Source organism: Vanessa tameamea, chromosome 10 (genome assembly GCF_037043105.1).
Source record: "Vanessa tameamea isolate UH-Manoa-2023 chromosome 10, ilVanTame1 primary haplotype, whole genome shotgun sequence".
Lineage (NCBI taxonomy): Eukaryota > Metazoa > Arthropoda > Insecta > Lepidoptera > Nymphalidae > Vanessa > Vanessa tameamea.
The window spans coordinates 10,175,158-10,195,933 of NC_087318.1; the positions used below are offsets into that span (position 1 = coordinate 10,175,158).

At 32.6% G+C, this 20,776-nt stretch overlaps 1 protein-coding gene across 2 annotated transcripts in view; it reads right to left on the minus strand.

The window, feature by feature from the left end:
- The window catches only part of LOC113392358 (serine/threonine-protein phosphatase 6 regulatory ankyrin repeat subunit B), a 47,877-nt gene that overhangs the window by 7,006 nt on the left and 20,095 nt on the right, over window positions 1-20,776 (minus strand). For both annotated transcript variants that reach the window (XM_026628747.2, XM_026628763.2), the window contains exons 2-10: window positions 18,329-18,430; window positions 10,435-10,536; window positions 6,642-6,758; window positions 4,878-4,970; window positions 4,497-4,710; window positions 3,738-3,934; window positions 1,878-1,976; window positions 374-518; window positions 57-214 (exon numbers count right to left, since the gene is read on the minus strand). In XM_026628747.2, the coding sequence (XP_026484532.1) occupies window positions 57-214; window positions 374-518; window positions 1,878-1,976; window positions 3,738-3,934; window positions 4,497-4,710; window positions 4,878-4,970; window positions 6,642-6,758; window positions 10,435-10,536; window positions 18,329-18,430 (1,227 nt within the window). The remainder of the gene's footprint in view (window positions 1-56; window positions 215-373; window positions 519-1,877; window positions 1,977-3,737; window positions 3,935-4,496; window positions 4,711-4,877; window positions 4,971-6,641; window positions 6,759-10,434; window positions 10,537-18,328; window positions 18,431-20,776) is intronic.

Genomic DNA, 20,776 nt, shown 5'->3' on the forward strand with positions numbered 1-20,776 from the left:
ATATTCATAGTATATTTTACAATTTTTTTTATTATTATTAATGCATAAATCAATACCTTTGTTTTTCTTAAAGGGTCTCCTCCATCTTCCAACAAAAGAACTAAAGTAGTCAGATTTCCATATTTCGCCGCAACATGAACCGGCGTCATACCATCTTCAGTAGCTTTGTTTGGTCCAGCGCCCGACTTAAGCAACATTAATGCACATTTATCACCTGAAATATTATATCATTAAATCAAATATTACAATCATACCATATATTTTTTCTGATTATATATACCTTTTTAATTCAATTTCATATATATTTATCGAATATACGTAACAAAATAAAGTTGATATTGATGGATTATTATAGAAACCAAGTTGTATATACCATCAGGAATCCTAGCAGCTATGTGTAGTGGAGTTTCTCTTTGCTTGCCACCTCGTATGTGCACATCAGCACCGTAACCTAGTAAGGTCTCCACCACAGCAGGCTTACACGACTCCACAGCTATGTGGAGGGCTGTGTAGTTATCCTGCAGAATTTGTTGTACAAATGTCAACATAGATTTAACCCTAATGAGGTTTTCTCTAACCTAATATAGTGTTCTGATTAAATTTATAGTGGCTACATACTATTCTAAGATTATTTTTTACAAAATTCAACATTCATTAAATCATTTGCTTTGTGTAGTATAAAACTCAGACTTCGGCTTCGGAATTTTTTAAAGCCATTATTTCTAAATCGTCTTAAGACATTGATAAAAGATTCCATTGAACGATTATAGAAACTAGTTTAATTTTATGAACGAAATAAAAATAACTTTGGAGTGGTTTTATTTAAAATTTAATTCAAAGTCTACGAAGACTTCGAATTAAATTTTACGAGTAATTAAATAACTGATTTATTATTTTAGAAACTAAAAGTGTGATGTATATAACTGGTTTTTCTTTAATCAATTTCTTTAAGGCATTATGGCTTCGTGCCTTCGTCCTAAATTTCATCCTGGATAAGTGATCAGTAAACAAAGAAAAAGTAAGTAGAAAACATTAAACATATAAATTACGTATCTCGTTTTAAAATTGAGAGAATTTTCATGTGTATCCAGATTAATGTTAAAGTTATATGCCAAATGTATAATAATATTAAATTGAAAAAAAAGACAATAACACTACTAAAAACGATTAGACCTCGATAGAATTATGTTCGAGTCATTGAACTGGTTGTCGAAATAGAATAACTAATTAAAACAATATTTATCACCTAGAGCGACAGTTACACAAAGACAGCGGTAGGTTCGATTGTATTTTAAAATAGGGACATCCGTTACGATGTACAATTGGAGTATTTTACCTCATCGTCTTTTGTACCAAAAAGTAATCTCGTTTAATGGCAATAGGAATATTTTCAATTCAATTTAGTAAGCTTATAAGTTGAGAAGGTCAGACTCAAACTACAAACAAAACTGTTAGCAGTTTTGTTAGATTGTTTTGTAGATTACTATCGACTAGTAGTAGATAGTAATCTACTAGATACTTATTGGATTTGAATAAATAAAAAATCTATTAAAAACTTAAGTGAGATTTTTATTAAAAGATAGTAGATGACTGCAGAGAGTATTTTAAGTCATTATATATTTTACATGTATGTAGTTGTGTACTTCAATTGCAGATATCACATATATATTGTGATATGTCGCAGGCAACTAGCATAATTGGCCATTTTATTAAACGTTGCCGTTCAACCAGGGAATAAGCCAAGAGCTAGATTGTTTGGACGATCAGGCGCTAGTAACTGAAGTAAGTAATGAGATAAGGTGAAGCCTTACCGATTACGCGTACCTGTTATTAGAGTTTGCTCAATGAAATTTTAATAGGTCAGTAGTTCTACTTACATTGGTGGTGACATCGACGCTCTCCCCTTTCTGAAGCAAGGTGTTAATAATTCCCACGTGACCGTATCTTGCTGCTGTATGAATACTTCGAGCACCGTCCTGTAATACGGAAAATTTTAGGTTCGTAGGAGTTAAAACTTTTTCGATTTATATATAAATGAAAATTACCTAAGACCTTAATGTTCTATATATTTATACTTAAAAAAATAATACCTTTTGCTATACATTTATTAAATAGCATGCAAAATAAAATTTATTACAAATTAATTTTCATTTGTTTATTTGAGAATAATCAAATAAAAAAATGAAAGGAATAATAAGATGTCCTCGTATCGATGTATTATTTGATAAACAAACATACAACAAAAAAATAATTGGGTGAGTCGAAGTCATATACTTATTGAGGCCTGGCTCTCATTCGCGAACTGCCTGGAGTACAATGACATTAAAAAACTTCATTCAAAGAAAATTTAATAAAATTCTATGCTAGTTTTATTTATAAAAAAAAAAAAAAAAGTAATTTCGTATTTCTGATGGAAATTATGACGTTTTCTATTACATCAGATAAACTAATTTCCATATTCCATATTCATAAGCAGCGGCAACAAAATTATTTACAATTTGCCCCCAACTTTCTAATCCAGTATCCATTATTATTAGTATCTTGAGCTAATAGGAAAAGCAAAATACGAAGTGTGTTATCTGTCTGTCTGATGAACGATGACGACGATTTGATGAAATTTGCTTAGGAACTTTGAACTCCAACGAAAGACATACTTTTTATACCGAATACCTGATGACCTACTCCCAAAACGCAAACGAAGTCGCGAGCGACAACTAGTTGTTTTATAAAAATGTAGGCTTAATGGACTACTTAAAAATAGTTTGCTTTAGAGATGACCTACATAAATGATAAGTAAAATGTTGTCCAAGCTTAATTATTAATTATTAGATAGCAGAGATGACTTAGTGACTAGAACGCGGGAACGCATGTTAAATAAAGATTGTGAGTTCAAATTCGGGACTGAATTTTTATGGAACCTGCATGTTTCGGCCGAAAAACTGTCGACTCGGACATCTGTTCCGATTGATGTAAAAGAGTGTAATGCTCATTTATACTTTCTGTTTGTGGATCGCTGGTGCTTTTGTTAAAAAAATGACTGTATTACCTACAACAATTACGACTGCATTGAGTTCGCAAAGGAAAAAACAATTCACGTACATGTTTGATGCGTGTGCGTGTATGCGTGATTTGCACACACTTGTATTATTGATGAAATAAAACTTTATTGTGCTTTACAATTTAACAAGAACTGATAAAAATCTTCCGAAATATCCTTAATAATCCATAATATTATATTATGTAAGCGGTTTTATGGCACAATTCTATGTAATTTATGTTTTCACGATCTTATGATTTAATTTCCTTTATTGCCAAGGACGTTCCGTGAGGTAAATTAGTTTCTAGAAAAGTTATCGCCAAGTTTCTATGTACAATATTTACACATTATATTTATATTGATGTAACTGTTTACATATTTTCAGTTGAATTTATACTTATACAAATCGTTTATGTATTTGTAAATAGATAACAATTCGAGTTACAACCCGCAAATGTGCCTCTGCTGGATTAAGATTTCACTTATGAAAACACCGATGCTTTTCCGGGTGAACGCACAATTAAAAAAAAAATTAAAATATACGTAATAAACCTTTTGTAACAACAACAAATATTACCTTAATTAAAGTATACCTATAATTCTACTTTGCGCCGCTACCACAACATATTTTATGGGCCTTTGTTCTTTTGCGTGTTATACTTGAACTGTATGTTGTAACTAGTATCGAATGAGAAAATACCTTATTGGGCATGTGAAGATATACACCCTTCTTGAACAGCATCATAGCGCAGTCAGCATGGCCGTTTAACGAGGCTATGTGCATAAGTGTGCTTCCATCTTTTGTTCTCTCGAAGATAGACGCCTTAAACTTGTCAGCCAAAAGTTCAATAATTGCCGCGTGACCATTTTCAGCCGCTAGATGCATCGGAGTGCGATCTATTACGAAAAATATTTATTTACTTTTTATAAATTCTGTTACAATTAAACATATATTTAAAACGAAAAATTATAGTAATCTTCGATGTATTTTATATTTGGTAGTGCAACAGTCAAGTGTGCGGTTTTATTTGGTTTAACACATTATTGTACAAAACATTTAAAAAAAATATAAATATTACTAATACCACAATTAGCATAAGCACATCAGTGATGAAATAGTGTAGTCAGGAATTTCGAAAACTAATAACTATAGTAAATTTTCGTGTGTAAAAAAAGATAAGAATTTGTTTCAAATAAGTTAAGACATATGTAGATTTAACTTAAATTAATGTAATAGAATTAGCTTAAATTAATCTTGATAGTCTGTTTTCAGTGTACTAATGCAGTTTAATCAACAATACTGTATATAGTTTTATCGTTGAAATTTTTACTTGAATTGATTTGAAGGCGGGTATTTAAATTGATTACTTTTACGTTAGCTTCGGTTCGTATTCCAAAATACGTATGCGAAATAATAATATACACATTATGTTACTATTTTCGAAAATGTAGAACTCACCTTCATTATCAGCGATGGCAGCGTTGGCACGAACACCGTAGAAATATTTCACAAGCGGTTCGTCTCCTTCCGCCGCTGCTATATGTAACGCTGTTTGACCAGCACCGTTAACAGCATCCACCGCAGCGCCGTAATCTATTAAGATACGGGACATGTCCACATCTCGTCTCCGTGCTGCCAAGTGTAAAGCCGTGTCCCCCGCTGGAGTGGAGGCCTAGATACAAGGGCTTTAGATCAGACAAATTCATGTCCTATTTTACCAATAACGTTAATTATAATGGGCTAGTAAAATGTATAGTAATTTTAGTTTCCTAGTAAATTATATTTGCTATCAGTACATATAATAGATTGCTAAAAAAAATAAGTAGGCGCAACACTTACCTTAAGCTGCTCCGCTGTTTGTGCACTGAGTAGCTCTCGAACCATGCTCTGATTGCCGGCCTCTACAGCCAACAGCAACGGGATCTTGCCCCTCTGGAACACCATGTCGCGAATTAGCTTTTTCCATTCCTTTTGGCGCGCACGCTCTTTATTCAATTCAATGAAACTGAGCTCGAGTTTCTGCAGGTCCCTAGATTGAAGATTCGCGGGTGGACTGCGTACGCCCGAACGAAAACTTAAATTTGCGCTGGTAGGTACGTCCCTGCCATTATCAGACATGGCGAAGGAGCGCTGTCTTTGAATACTTATTCTCACCCGCACTCAAATCCATACGATGCAGTGTCTATGCACGAACTACTCACGCTAGTGCGGTATGCCACAGCACGGAGCTTCCGAACCGTCACGATGCCAACAATACTTTCGACTTATGTGCATTGCAATCTTCGTAGGCGGTTCGACATAACATTATATCGAACGGCAATCGTTATTCGCATGCAATAGGTAACCTAACTGGCGACGCCTAGATCAACCTATACGTACTTGGTCCTCCATCAGAACTTTCCGCCAGTTACTAAAGCAGCTTTTGACGACATGGTAAAACTGCCTTGCTCTAGTCGTGTCGTAGGGCGGACTGAGACTTATTGTATTAAAATTACTAATTTTGAATTTCAACGTAATAACTAATATTCCGCAACTGATTTGCAATGTAAATTTTGCGTTATGACGTTTACTCGACGGCTAAAGCTCGGTGGATAATTAACTAGTTTCTATTCAAGGGGGTGGTGCGTTTTCATTGTGTCAAAATGTCGTTAAAATGAAAGCCTTGTACTCGTTTTTTGACGTTGTTTTAATTATTTACCGTCACATGCGTGATGCGTCAGGTAGGAATGCTGCTAGTATGATCAATCTTTTCATTACTACACGAAATACGGTAAAAAATTTAGGAGTTTTAGGCAGCATGTTTTGTTTACTAGCTTGTTTTTGAGGACTCGCCGTCGAGGATGGTAGTGCCAGGCGACAGGCGACTGCACGCGATCGTCATGACCAATGCTGTATCAGCTATTCACTCCAAAAACTACTAGCCAATCAAAACTTTAAAGTCGTCAACATAAAGTTTGTACTTTATTGTCTACCGTGTGATTCACTGATGACGAAATGTCTTCTTTATTTATGAGCGATGAGCACAGATTAAAATGCTTTATGCGAACATAAATATTTATGATATAGATTCGGAATGACGTTTTTTGTAAAACACATAAATTAAGTAGGAGTAAATATTATTTTTTACATACATATGTACGTTCCGTTACCGCTTAAGAGCATTATTCATTTCACGTATTCATAAGAGTTATATTTCAAACGTTTATTATAATAATGATAAACTGTTACAACAATAATAAATAGCGTTAAATATTTACGTGTAACATAAGCTTAATTATTATGGTATTACAAATTAAGAAAATATGACTGTACCAATACCAAATTAAAAAGCATCTTGTCAAAGATTTTAGAGGTCTTATGGCGGAATAAAGGAACTCACACAGCATATATAAAACCTGAAAACATTATAATTCTTATTTAGTCACTTGCGTAATAACCATCGAATAAAGATTTTTCGTACTAAATTTAAATATAAAAAAATATGTTTATGATACTTTGGTGCGTTTGATAACAAATGAAAACAGACATTATTTGATATAATACTCTATCATTTATACATAATATATAATTTTTTAATTATAAATATTAACTGATAAAACTTACGCCATCTGGACGTAGCCTTATATCTTTGCCGGCGGCTGCGAGTAACGCTCTGAGAATGCTGGTAGCTGTTCCTGTTTGTCTGCTCGCTACTAAATGCACGGCTGTTTGTTGACGACTCTATATGAAAAAGTATAAATTTATTTATTTAAAAGTGCAATCATTGCTCATTGCTACATTATAAATTGTGTAATTTTATAATTTAACTTTTATACACGATGTACGATGTGTTATCAAAACGTTTAAGGGCAAAATCTCTATATAATATAAAACAATATCGCTTCCTGCTGTTTGTACGCGTAGACCTTATAAAATACGTAACTAATTTTAATGCGGCTCTCATCAATAAACAGAGAGCTTTAAGAGGACAGCCCTTGCGGAACGCCAAAATAGCGCTTACTATTTTTAAAATATCTTAAAACTGGAGCATTGATTATGGATAAAAAAATACATTCAGTATCTCAATAGATATATCTCAAGTTTCACCGCATGATATTTATAAAATTTGTATCAATAACCTGGTAAATTAATCGTCAACATCACTCCAAACACTGAAATCGACCTTTTCTATTAACATTTTTTAAGCTATTTAGCGGCTAGTTTATACATGTATTTTTGGTTAAATGGGGACACGAAAGTGTAAATAATAAGTTCACCGTGTTCAATTTCTATTATATCTCACAATATTATAGTAATTTTTATTTAAATATTGCTTACTTTTTGGCATTCGTCGTCCATACATTTTAGTATGGAGAAAATCATTTGACGGTTTTGACTTATTATTCGACATCGCTGTCAATAAATTTTCAGTCCCTCCCCAGAGCCCAAGGTGAGAGCACGTCAATTTTTATTTCGAGCCGACTCTTATAATTTCGCAAAACGTCTACGCACACATAGACAAGTTAGCATAAGGGTGGGGCGCGAGTGTCGTGGGACACAATTGTTAATTTTTATGCTGCGGAGCTGAGTCTTCCTGTCAGGGACGATAAATGAGGACTCCACTGAAGTTTGGAATCCAATGCTATTCCCAAAAAAACCGTAATATTGGCTACATCAAGACGGCAATCATTTAAAGATATATTATAATTTTGCTTTCTAAAATTTGGTAGGGTAAAAACTACACATTTCGTTTTTTGAGTATTCAAAACTAAATTATTTACTGTAAACCAATCGTGTATCTGTGATAATGCACCGTTCACATCGTCATAGTCAGTTTTTTCCTGTCTACCTTAAAATCAGTGAAGTATCGTCAGCAAACAACATTATAACACAAATACCTTTAACATAGAAAGGAAGATCATTTATATATACTAGAAATAGAAAGGGACCCAAAATTGATCCTTGTGGAACACTCATTTATAACGTAGATCCAGAAAACTTTATGCCATTAATGAAAACTTGCTGGACTCTTTGACTTAAATATGAAGCAATGAGATCAAGAGCTTTACCTTTAATACCGTAGTATTTGAGCTTATAAAGAAGCGTCTCGTGTTCTACACAATCAAATGCTTTAGACAAATCACAGAATACTCTAATAGCATTCTGTGATTTTTGTCAAGCATCGTAAATATGTTTAAGAAGTGCTATTCTCGCATCAGTTGTCGAGCGACCTCTTGTAAAACCGAATTGCTCACTATGAAAAATAGTATTTGTACCGAAATGGACGAGAAGTTGATTTAAAATATTTTTTTCGAATATTTTACTTACAAATAGAGTATTGAAAAAAATTATATTTAACTTGGTTATTTATATTTATAAAATTTAAGAAGTGATTATTTAATGTGTCTTTACTTTAATTTAATTCGGTATATCTACCAACCTTAAAATATCAAGAAAATAATTATTATTATTTAGTTAGACGAAAACAGTTAAACAATAAAAATCATAATGAATATTTGGCATCTTAATGCACTCTGACCGCACCCTATGCTAACAAATAATTTATAATTGCGTTTGCGAGTGACAACCTTATAGCTAATACATTACTCGTAATTAAATGTATTTTTATAAATCCTACGTTATGAACGCGCAATGAAAATTTAATTTATTCGTTGCACCGAAAACAAGCAACTAATTATCTCCGGGGATGCGTACGATACACTGCACAATGCAACTGTATTATTGAAAAGTACCTATGTGTGTGTTCTAAAATTAATTCCCACGCTTACAAACTACGCTCTTAAGAGAAAGGTTTATATGTAGAATACATGTATATTGTAGAAGAGAAAAGCCGAGAATGTCAAATTTTCTAGTCAGAAAAAAAGCAATATTTTTTCTTTTTAAATTCAATCTAAGAGTTTTATAAAAACCTTTATTGTAGTATGAAGGGATGGGTTGCTAGTAATATTACATATTAATCAATTAACATCAATCACTTGTAATCACCAAGTGCTCTTACGACCTGTACGATACTGTAAGCCTATTTTTAGTAACCTTACCCATCTTACACTAGCTAGTGAGATATATTCAATTTATATGTATAATAATCATATTCAATTTATTATATCATTATATTATATCATATTCAATGTTATTTACAAATATCAATGTTTTTCAATAATAAACAATGTTCCGTATGTTGCAAAACGCTGCAAATTTAATAGATGTTACAAAATGCTATAAACATGATAATTGCAAATTTGCAGCGTGTTACTAATTTTTTAACAATGGTATTAACAAAAAACGCTTTTCACCCCTTTTCAACCCTTTCCCTTCCCTTACTAAACAAACCCACAAAATTTCGCCGAGTTACGAATTTGTTAGGGATTTTGGGCTTTATTGACTGGACTATCCCCTGACTTTTAAAGCACAATAACCAACTACTATCTCTCTGACTTAACCTAAACCTGTTATTAAAATGATGGAAAAAAGTAACTACTGAGTTTCTTGCCAATTCTTCTCGATAGAATCTACTTTCCAAACCGGTGGTAGCTTTACATTTAAGAATACATATATACCTCAATACTGTAACATGATGATCCAAAAATGATTTTATGAGCTTATTTGAATAAAGAATGTTTTGATTTGATAGCCTTTTTGTCTATTATCGTTCGGAAACTAGTAACCGTAAAATACCTACTCATATTCAAGTTCCACGTGAATGAGACTACTATATATTGCAATAAAAATCAGTAATTCAACAACGGTTTTGATAAAGATTTTGTTTAAAAGTTATTTATGATCTTTGAAATATATAATGTCACCGAGATGATATAATTCTAATACTAATTTTAATTTATTACAAATACTCAACATTACGGTGAAAATTTCTTTTATATTAAGTTTTATTTTCATCGAATAGTTACAGTTATATAATTTTCACTATTTATCTTCAGCTTTTCATTGAATAATAATTAATTTTTTTAAATTAAATTATAATTACTTGCAACAAAAAAACAGCTATGTAAATAAGAAATGACTTGTAAATATCCCAATGCTTGACAAACGACCTCTCTGCTCTCTTTTTGAGTAAGAGAATTTACTAGATGAATTAAAACACTAATTAGATACATGAAAATTCGATGGTGTCGTTATTTCGACGTTCTTCAATTAATAATCAAGCGTCTTATCCACAAAGCCATATCGTACATGTACGATTATATAGGAGTACGTTAATATATAAGGCAGAACAAATATTTTACTATAAATTATTTGTTGTTGGTTGTTGTGATTTAAAATTTGCTAATCAATTTTGTAATGCGTACGTTGGTATATAAATCCTTCTCTTACGCAAAATAATTGATACTTTACTTGAAGATAGTTTACATATAAACGATAAATAAATGAATTCACTCACCCCTCCTGTAGCGAAAGGATCGACACCTCGTTTTGACAGCAAGAGTTTGACGATGTCCTCCCTCGAATACATCGCAGATATATGAAGCACATTGTAGTTGTCCTGCGTAACAAATACATCAAAATTAATCAAAATGCTATTTCAACCTAGTGTTGTAAAAACGTTGGTCTAGAGCAGTAGTTCCCAAACTTATTTTTCTCGTGGACCACCTGTTGGCATGTGTCCGTAACCACAGTTTGAGAGAAACACTAAAATATGAATTAAATTTAACTTTGTTTAATATTGGTGCTTTTAATTCTATCCTTAGTAACCCTACGAGTATTTCAGCATTTGAATTTGTTAGTGATTCTCTCAAAGAGATGAATAAAAAAAAAAAACCTACCTCTGGCATCAAGTATTTATAGTGATAATCAAATTCATGTCTGAATAAGCATTGTCGGGCGGATAGCGCTTTGCAAGTCTGTACACGAAATTGTACGTAATATCGAATACGCAAGTTTGGACAAGTAATAGTCGCTTGCCTTATTAAGATATTATCTCCTTAGTTAGGTACTTAAAACAATGTAGGTAGGCCCTTATAAAAACTATGCTTACATTTTTGCTCTTTACTATCAAAAGCAGATAAATTTTCGTGGACCCTCATTAACATCTTATGGATCCCCATTTTTTATGCCTACATAGACCCCCAGCAAATCTCCCGTGGATCCCTGGGGGTCCACCTGGACCACTTTGGGAATGACTGGTCTAGTGGCTATAAGGCCGCAGATCCCGAGGTCATAGATTTAAGCGGCATGGTGGGCTGATAAAAAAATATTAGGATCTTCTATTGAAAAATTCTCAGTAACAGTCCGGAGTCTGGAAATTGGAAGCACGGAAATCCGCTGGTCCTGCGGCTAAATTCTTTCCGGCCATGTCGGATTTGCCGTCCCATCGGATTATGAGTGTGAGGGAGTAGAAAGTGTATCGGTTTGTGCACACACTTGTCCACTATAATATGTCCTGCGTAGTTGACTGGTCTCCCTTGATATAGGTCACCGTTGCCGAAACCCGTCAGGACGCCATCATTACCATTATATAAATATCACTATTTTGAGTTCTTGATCTTGTCTGTTACTGTTACTAGTTACTGTTTACTTCACATACTGAGTATTATATTGTCAGGGACAATGACCTTCTCTAGAAAAACCTTCCGGAATATTGTCAAATATTATATATGTATAGTATCAACTCAGTTTTACTATCTTTCATGAATATATTCCTTCCAACTTTACATTTTCAATACCACATTTTTTGAGACCGAATTTGATAAAGAAAATAATGTTTATTTATGTCGACGAACGGACGTCGCTGCGGACGAGCTAATGGGCCATCTGATGGTAATGGTAATGCTGTAAATAATAATAACCATCACACCAACGCACCACCAAGCTGGGAGCTAAGATGTTATGTCCCTCGTGTCTGTAGTTACACTGGCTCACTCGCCCTTCAAACCGGAACACAACGATATTTAGTATCGTTGTTTGGCGGTAGAATATTGAGGCCACTCATCATCATGATACCTACTCAGACACTATACGTATTAGTAAGGTTTGGACAAATTTTAGTTGCGTGTCGATATCATATATTGATCTCGAAATACGCCAAAGGTTGTAAGCGTGTTTATTTCACTCCTTAACACAATACAATGCATTTTGTGTTAAGGAACATTTATTTTTGAAAATGAAATTCTGTTTATTGATAATTCCTCAGAAAGAAAAACCTAAATTATGTATTTACATAAACGCTGTATTAATTTTACCAAAATGTAGTCAATAGATTGTTTAAACTCATTTAAAATTAAAAAAAAAATCTTTTAGTTCGTTGAACCCACGATACGTGTAGGTATTTATCGTATATATTTATTTACGTAAAACACATTACACACACAAACACAGTACACATTATTTCTACTCTTTGTGATATGTACTCGGTGTGTAAATACATGTTTTTAATATCTAAATATTGGTATCTCAAATAAACTTTATTTTTATTCTTATCTTCGCATTTCAGCAGCGAGGTTGCTATAATGGATAAACTCCGAATATTATTAAAAAAAAAAAAAGAAATCTTAGTTATTTATTCACGGATAGTATTCTAAATAAACAATGTTACCGCTATATTTTCAATATGGTATTAATTTTTGTACTCTATTACTTTTTTGTACTATGTAACTAATTGTTATACTCGTTGTCGACCGCGGCTTCGCTCGCGTTTAAGACGTTGGCCGTCCTTTGAGTTCAAGCTTGCTTAACAAATTTCATTAAACGCTCTGTATTCGGCCTTGAAAGAGCAACAGCCAGAGTTACTTTCGCATTTAATATAATATTAGTATAAATGTTTAGTTAATTCACTTTTTCAACAAAGAAGCGCAATTTTCTCAACATAACGGTCGCGTTCGTGTCAAGATATTCTCGACGCACGCCAGTCCCCCCATTCCCGTGTTACAAGATTGACTCGAATTAAACACGGGTGCATCGCGTGATAGCAATCTCCATTAGATATAATTGGAAGGAGCAAATATAGCTGGAGCGAAAATGATCAAACCTCGGATAGATCGAGTAATAGTTTGAGGCGCACTTTGAAGTCTGTAATTTGCAGGTTGCGTGCTCTAGTGGTCAAGTCGTGAACTAGATGTTACGGTTTTCGTAATGTCACGGCTTTATGATTCAAATGTGATTCATAAACTTGTAAGTTTTGGTCTTGATTATACTTAGAATAGGGGTTACGAGGTTTTCTAATAATAATGGTGTTTCCGTTATATGGTTTCTGTGAAATTTTATATGGAAATGATTGTATGGTAATTTTGGTGTTGTTTTTGCGTTCAAGTAGATTTCATCGTAATTCATTAAAATAATCGAAGCTATGAATGGAAACTCGGTACTTTTATAAACATTAAATCAACTTATTTATGTAGTATATTATATATATAGGTATGTTACATGAGTATCGAGCCCGAAGCTAGCATTATTTCGACTTCACGTCCCGGCGACACGGCTATTGCTCAGAATATTTCGATGCAAAAACTAATTGCAATAAACTATCAAATATCGGGCTATTACTTATGACAAATATCACTTTCATATACAATTATACTATGAATAGATAGATAGTATTTGTGTATTTATAGTTAATTTAAATAGAGAAATATATAAATCATGTAGCCTGATCTAACGGCTAGTTAATAGCTTAATTATAACTACATAGACTGAAAAAGATATTTATTATACATTAAATGATTCAATATACAAGTACCGCGTGGAATCGTGTCACGAATGCTAGTTTTCATGCTAATTTCTATTAAATCAACAGATTCTCTTGCCGTTCAATGAACAAGCCTTGACACTAGCAGATATAATATTTAATTATTAGATAATTTTCTCTTTGCGCGAGTACTGATGCAATTTTAATGTGTGCCATAATTATATTAGGTAGATATTATAACGAAAATATAATTCTCTTTTATTAAGCATAAAATATAAAAAAGTATCGTTTTAGCCCAAAAGGACTAAAACAAAACTTTAACAACAACTACTACTATCAAAACTCACTTCGTTTTGTACGAACGAAACGAAGTGAGTTTTGATAGTAGTAGTTGTTTCTCTCTCTCTCTCTCTCTCTCTCTGTCTCTCTCTCTCTATTGTTTTGAGAAATGTTGGAAATGATATTGGACTTTTCAATTCTTATATATATATAAAGTTAAAATAACTGTAGTCAATGTCGCGTATAACATTTTACGATCGTTTTCTGCGGTGAGTTTAGAGTTTGTTTTGGTTAAAAGTCAATTGTTACTCTTATACAACTACAACGATATTTTCACCATTTCTTCTACCAAATTTGTTCTAATATTATAAAACTTAGTACCAGTCCGAATTGACAAACTATGAGTATATATCATTGTTACTCACTTGCAGGGAGCAGAAACAATTCACGGGACTATTTAAGTTAAGACAATTGTATCCGTAGGTACCAAGTACCAAAATTCATACGGGAATTATGCACCATGTCAATAACCGCGTGTAACTACTCTCAGATTTTATTCAATAGTTATTTTCGGTAAAAGTAGACGATTTAAAAACTGCTGGATAAACTATAAAATAATTCACATGCTTTTTTACTTTTTTTTAATGATATAGATAGGCGGACGAGCAAATATGCCACCTTAATGGTAAGTGGTCACCACCGCCCATAAACAATGGCGCTGCAGGAAATATAAACCATTCCTTACATTTCCAATGCACCACTAATCTTTGGAACTAAGATGATATGTCCCTTGTGCCTATGGTTAGTTTCTCATCACCTTTCAAACCGGAACACAGCAATGTTGGGTATTTCTGTTTGGCACTAAATTATCTGATGAGTGGGTAGTACCTACCTAAATGGGCTAGCATAAAGTCCTACCACCGAGTAATGAAGGGCTTACCAACATGTATCACTCTGATGTTCAATATCATAAAACTGGTTCATATTCAGACTCGTCTCGGCTTCGCACGGGTCCATATTAAATGTTTATAACACATTTTATTTTATTTACACAATGCACGCCAGTAACGTTCGGTCGGTTCGGTTCTCAGTCGGTATATTTTTATCCGACGTCTTCAACAAATATCGTTATATATGAGCTAAAGTCAGACAGACATACACGGGGGTCTCTGATTTATAATTCGTAGCAATTAAATATACGATCACTCTTATTGCATACCCAAAAAATAAAATAAAATCCAGAGATAAAAATTGCAGAAATATGTACAAAAACGGTCTTATCTCTTAAATAGCTAATTATTAAATGTCAATCATATATACGACCTTTGAATAGAGCACGAATTATATTTATACATAGTAATTATACAATATATTCACACAAATATATATAATAATTGTGCAAATAAAAAAATAACTATGTCCTCATAGTTTAAGATGCTTTTGTTTGGAAGGAACATGATGATTGGATCATAAGAAACAACTAACTGCCTATACACTACAAACCTATAGCCTACTAGTCAAGTTAATTAGACAAAATGTAATAAATATTCTTGTTATACATATATGACATTCATTCCGTGACCGCACAGGCTTACGACTATCTTGTATGTATTTTAGAGTTTCGACAAGTGCAGTTTTTCTCACGCTGTTTGATTTCGCCGCCAAACAAGAACTTCAAAAACATATTATCACATTCTACCATCGAAGGAAAACAAAAACCTGAACGGATTTAAGTACCATGTAAACAATTATGTATGCATTTTATGTTGAATCATTGAAAATCCGACGTATATGAAAAGAAACGTAGTATTTTAATAATTCAACTTTGTGATATTACGTCGGTTGATTAGAGTCGACCCATACGTGAGAACTTTACATTTATTTGGCAATATTATCTATAATAAAGTCTACGATTGAAACGAAATATCATGCTTAATTTTTTTTTAGAAGTGAAACAACTATGTAATCTTGTTTATTTTTTTTTACTCCTCCTTTTAAGTTTACCACTTATGTTAGGAGTAGGGACGACAATAGCCCAAGGGGTCAAGATCGATTCGGCGACGTTTTTACATTTTATTATGAGTGGTTGTACCGAAAATGTTCAATGTCCAATGTCCAATGTCCAACGTCCAACGTTCAACATGAATACTAATGTTGCCGCTAGATCAGTGTGTGAGTGTGTCGTGATTAAGCGTGACCTCTTATGATTATAAATTGCCCAGGTTTCTTATCAAGCATCTAACTGTGGGCAGGTATTACATTTGCTAATGTGTTGCCCTAAATCCATATAAGAACTTTGTGATTTTATTAATTAACTTTATTTTTATGAAGGCGGTGTATAAAAATAACTCGTTGTAATAACGTAATGACGTCAACACATTTTGAAAGATATTTTAACTATTTTGAATATTATGTAGTTAAATGCCGAGTTTTTTAAGAATTGTAATAAAACAAAATCTTGTCTAAAACTGTATTGATTTGAATAATTCAGATATTGCCATAACATATATAATTTATTAATCACAAAAAAAAAATCTAATAAAGCCAGATCCCCAGCTGTCTATTCGATTACGTCTGTTTTAGAAGTATTCTGAACGTCAACCTCACATATGAGCAAATCACTTAGCAGGTACATTTTTACGATAATTTAGAGACCTTTCAACTGATAACTCAGTACAAAGCTATTTATAAGTAGCTCAAATTTAATTATAAGTATATAAGGTCTGTCGTTTGATCAAATAATAGTAAGGTTTTGTTAACCAACTCCCTAGGCAACTAATGCGTGTCAGCTGCCAAATTATAATATACAGTTCTTAAGGTTACCAAACAGCAAATTATACAACGATATTAATATTTATACGGAATGTTGCATAATATTTATACGGAGACCAATAAGTTCCAGTATCGTAAATAATTAAATAAAAATTATAATAATGGGGTAAACACACACTACAGGGAATAAAATAAAAGGTACAAATAGAACAATTATAAAGTATAAGATTGCAACTAACTCTTTCTATACTTATTATATTCTAAAATAATATCCTCTTTGCTGATAAACATTGTAAAGTGCATATATGCTTGGTCTCCCTCTTACGAATGTCAATTTGCGGATGACAGTAAGAGAAAAACTGTTGTTTAACTATTCACCCGATATGATGATGATGAACGTTTACATCAGTATATACTAGTCAGATAAGAGTGTTAAATAAAGTATTTATTTAATTAATGAAAATATATCGAATTGTATAGAGGAAAATGAGTTCTCTTTCCATTTTAGACATTTCTTAAGAGAGTTTTATCCATATCAATATTTTCGTGCACGTTCACGATAGACCCGATTGAAACCTATCCACAATTATAGATCTTTAAAAAATAATGATTTTTTAGACGACGAAATATTTCCGTATTAAATCCATGAAATTCACACACAGTTCAAGAGGCCATGTTTGATGTTTACGGGTGCGTTCAGAAAGTGACTTCCATATAATAATTTCGTGCAGGGGTACGGTAGACTCGATGGAAATTTATCCACTAAATTATATATCGTTAAAAAATAATAATTCCGAGTCAATATCATATATCCGCAAAATTCGGATTGTTTGATATTACGTGAAATAATATCACGCAACCATTACACATTTATTGTCTATGCTACGTTAAGAATGTTACGAAAACTACTACGTTAAGAAAAAAAAAAACCGCGACGCAGTATCTTAGTAGTCTGTGATTGTGAAAATTACTATTTTGAAATTATGTCATGTATAAATGATTTGAGTAAACACAAATAAATAGCATTGGATATTTATTTTTTTTTGTTTTTGAAACTGTCATCCGAGGTTTAACAATTGGTGTCTGAAAATTTATATTTCTTTTGTCTTTGTAAAGAATGATTATTGTTAGTTTTCACAACCTAAAAAATTTTAGATGTTTGATAATCACAACATTTATGAAAAAGTTAGATGCTACATGATAAGGGAATGATAAAGTTTTTTGTAAGTTATTATACTTGAACGAAGCCGGGATTTCATCTAGTACTAATTAATATAAAATGTAGTAAATTTGTTATGTAACATAAACATCTATTTTAATCAATAGTTATTATCTGAGTAGAATTTTGACATGTACACCGGTTTTCATGGGTACGTCCCTCCGAGGTCCCGGGTTCGATTCCCGACCGAGTCGATGTAGAAAAAAAGTTCATTAGTTTTCTATGTTGGCTTGGGTCTGGGTTTATGTGGTACCGTCTTTACTTCTGATTTACCATAACACAAGTGCTTTAGCTACTTACATTGGGATCAGAGTAATGTATGTGATGTTGTCCAATCCTTAGACTCTTTTACCTTGTTACGTTACAAATCTGAAACATACTTACGTTATTCCTCGCTCCGACGTCTGAGCCGAGTTCGATGAGTCGCTCTACAAACGAGGTGCGGTTGTCTTTCACGGCATACATGAGGGGTGTCATACCAGTTGTCTGAAACAAATTAATAATATTAGATTTCGAAATAAATTAAAAATCGTTCCGAACCAATGGTAAGCTTTACGTTCAATTTAGTAGAGTCTAATTGAATAACGAATACTTTGACTTTGAATTTTATTTTTTATTTATTGATTGAATATCAAATAATTCGAAAAACAATATTTATCTATCAATCTATCATCTATTTTTGTTTCGGTATACAAGACTGACATGATGACATCTGACTGCATAAAATAAACCAACGCTTCGGGAGGAGTTTATAAAAATTCTAAGAATTGTATTAATTTATTTTTGAAAATTAAAAAACCTGTGATCGGTAAAGCATAATAAAAAGAATATAGAATTTAAATCTACTTGCAGCTTTATCTTTACCTACAGCTGGGTATAGGTGCTTATTCCACGACGCAGTTCCAATACGGGTTAAATGTGGTGGATTCCAACATACCCATATACCTTCGCAGTGTTTTCCTTCACAACCAAGCACGGTAAGCAAGCACACGAATAATGTGTTTAACAAAAATTAAACACATCAAAGTGCAGTGATGTTTGCTGGGGTTCGAACCCGCAATCTTCGGTTAAAATTCTACAGGACCCTCTCAATTCATCGATGTTTTTATCTCCGGCAAACACTGTTACCAAGTTTATCGGTAACCGTTTTAGGTATGCACAATTGAGTTTCTTGTAATTTAATTAGTTTGCGGAATGGGATATTCGCGTGCCGTGAGTACTGTGACACTATAATGGTTTTATAATAGCAGACCACTTAAGACAATTTATAAGTTAAGTTGAGCGTGATTTTAAATAATTATAATAAGCATTTAAAAAGCATTATTTATTTGTTTTTAATTACTTCCTTACATTGCATATACGATTAAATGCGATCTTAAATGCCGTGGATTAATTTATATTCTCTCGATGAAACGTATAAACTTAACATAATTTTGATATTTGTTTCCAATTTTCCAATATGTTCTATCTATATGTTGAGAAGATAAAGTGTGAAATATTTTTTAACGAATTGTGAATAATCTAAACATCGTCGGACAGAAATATCTGTTGAAAACACCGACAAATGAAACTCCGTGGGATTATTTACTTTTAAGAGAATTATTAATTAATTATTATTGTTCAAAATACCGTTAATAACGTGACAATTTAATTTGAACTGGCCTGTTGAGTCGATCGTTTCATTCCCAAGGTCGGCTATTATTTAAAAAGTATTTAGTTCAGTAATATGCTTTAGCATATAAAATGAAAAATATTTTATAATTTCACAATTGAATTATAACATTCCTACCTACCTAATATAGAGTTATCCATATAGGCAAAAATTTAAATTAAAAAAAAACTTTCTTTCATTTCTAAATGGTAGACGGACCAGCAAATGGACCATCTCTTGGTAGGTTTTTTAAGAATTATAAAATGTTGCTCATTTCACCAATGCGCCACAAATCTTGGGAACTTGTAACTGGAGTAACATGGGCTCATTCGCCCTTCAAATTGAAATACAACCATAATAAGTATTGCTGTTTGGCGGTAGAATATATGATGGGTAGGTGGTACCTAGACTAGCTAGCAAAAAGCCCTACCACCAATTAACTACAAAATTATTCTAAAAACGAGACTGCATCACAAAATTAATACGGAAAGTTAAATTGTACCCTTATTAGTTTGTAATATTGTTACCTACAAGTACTTTAACTTACCAAACTACACTGTTTAAAGGAGACCGACGGTATAATTATGACATTGCAACGTCAGTTACTTGTATGTAAATGAGGTAATAATTCATGATACGTATATTAAATAAATTTACGAAGATTTCTTTCATTCAGAAAAGGGAATATATACTTTTAGTTTAAAATTATAAAGATTTGAAGGTTTTATAATTTACAGTTTAAAATATAACAATTACGTTTTAGATAATTTTAAGATTCAAATAAAACAAGGAAATAATTTTTTATTGTCGAATTGTCTATCGATCTGTGCAGTGTGGGGTGCGTTAATTACAAGTTCATCACATCTTGTTCACGCACATCATACAACACGCCTTTACAGTATTTTTTTATACAATTATATTAAATACTATTTTTAGCCTGCACCTACCCACACATATGGTATGATGCAGGGCCTTGGGTCGCTAGTTACCCTATGACCTTATCTGAGTTCTCGTTGGACACATTTCGTGAGTAGTTTAGTTAGTTTTCGGTTGAGTATTTAAGACGTAAAGGCGTAATAAAAATACTTACGCATTAATAATATAAGTAAAGATAAAGGAACCTAAGGAATAACAGTTTCTATATTCAACGCGTATTTATATCAGATATTTACGTTCATCAA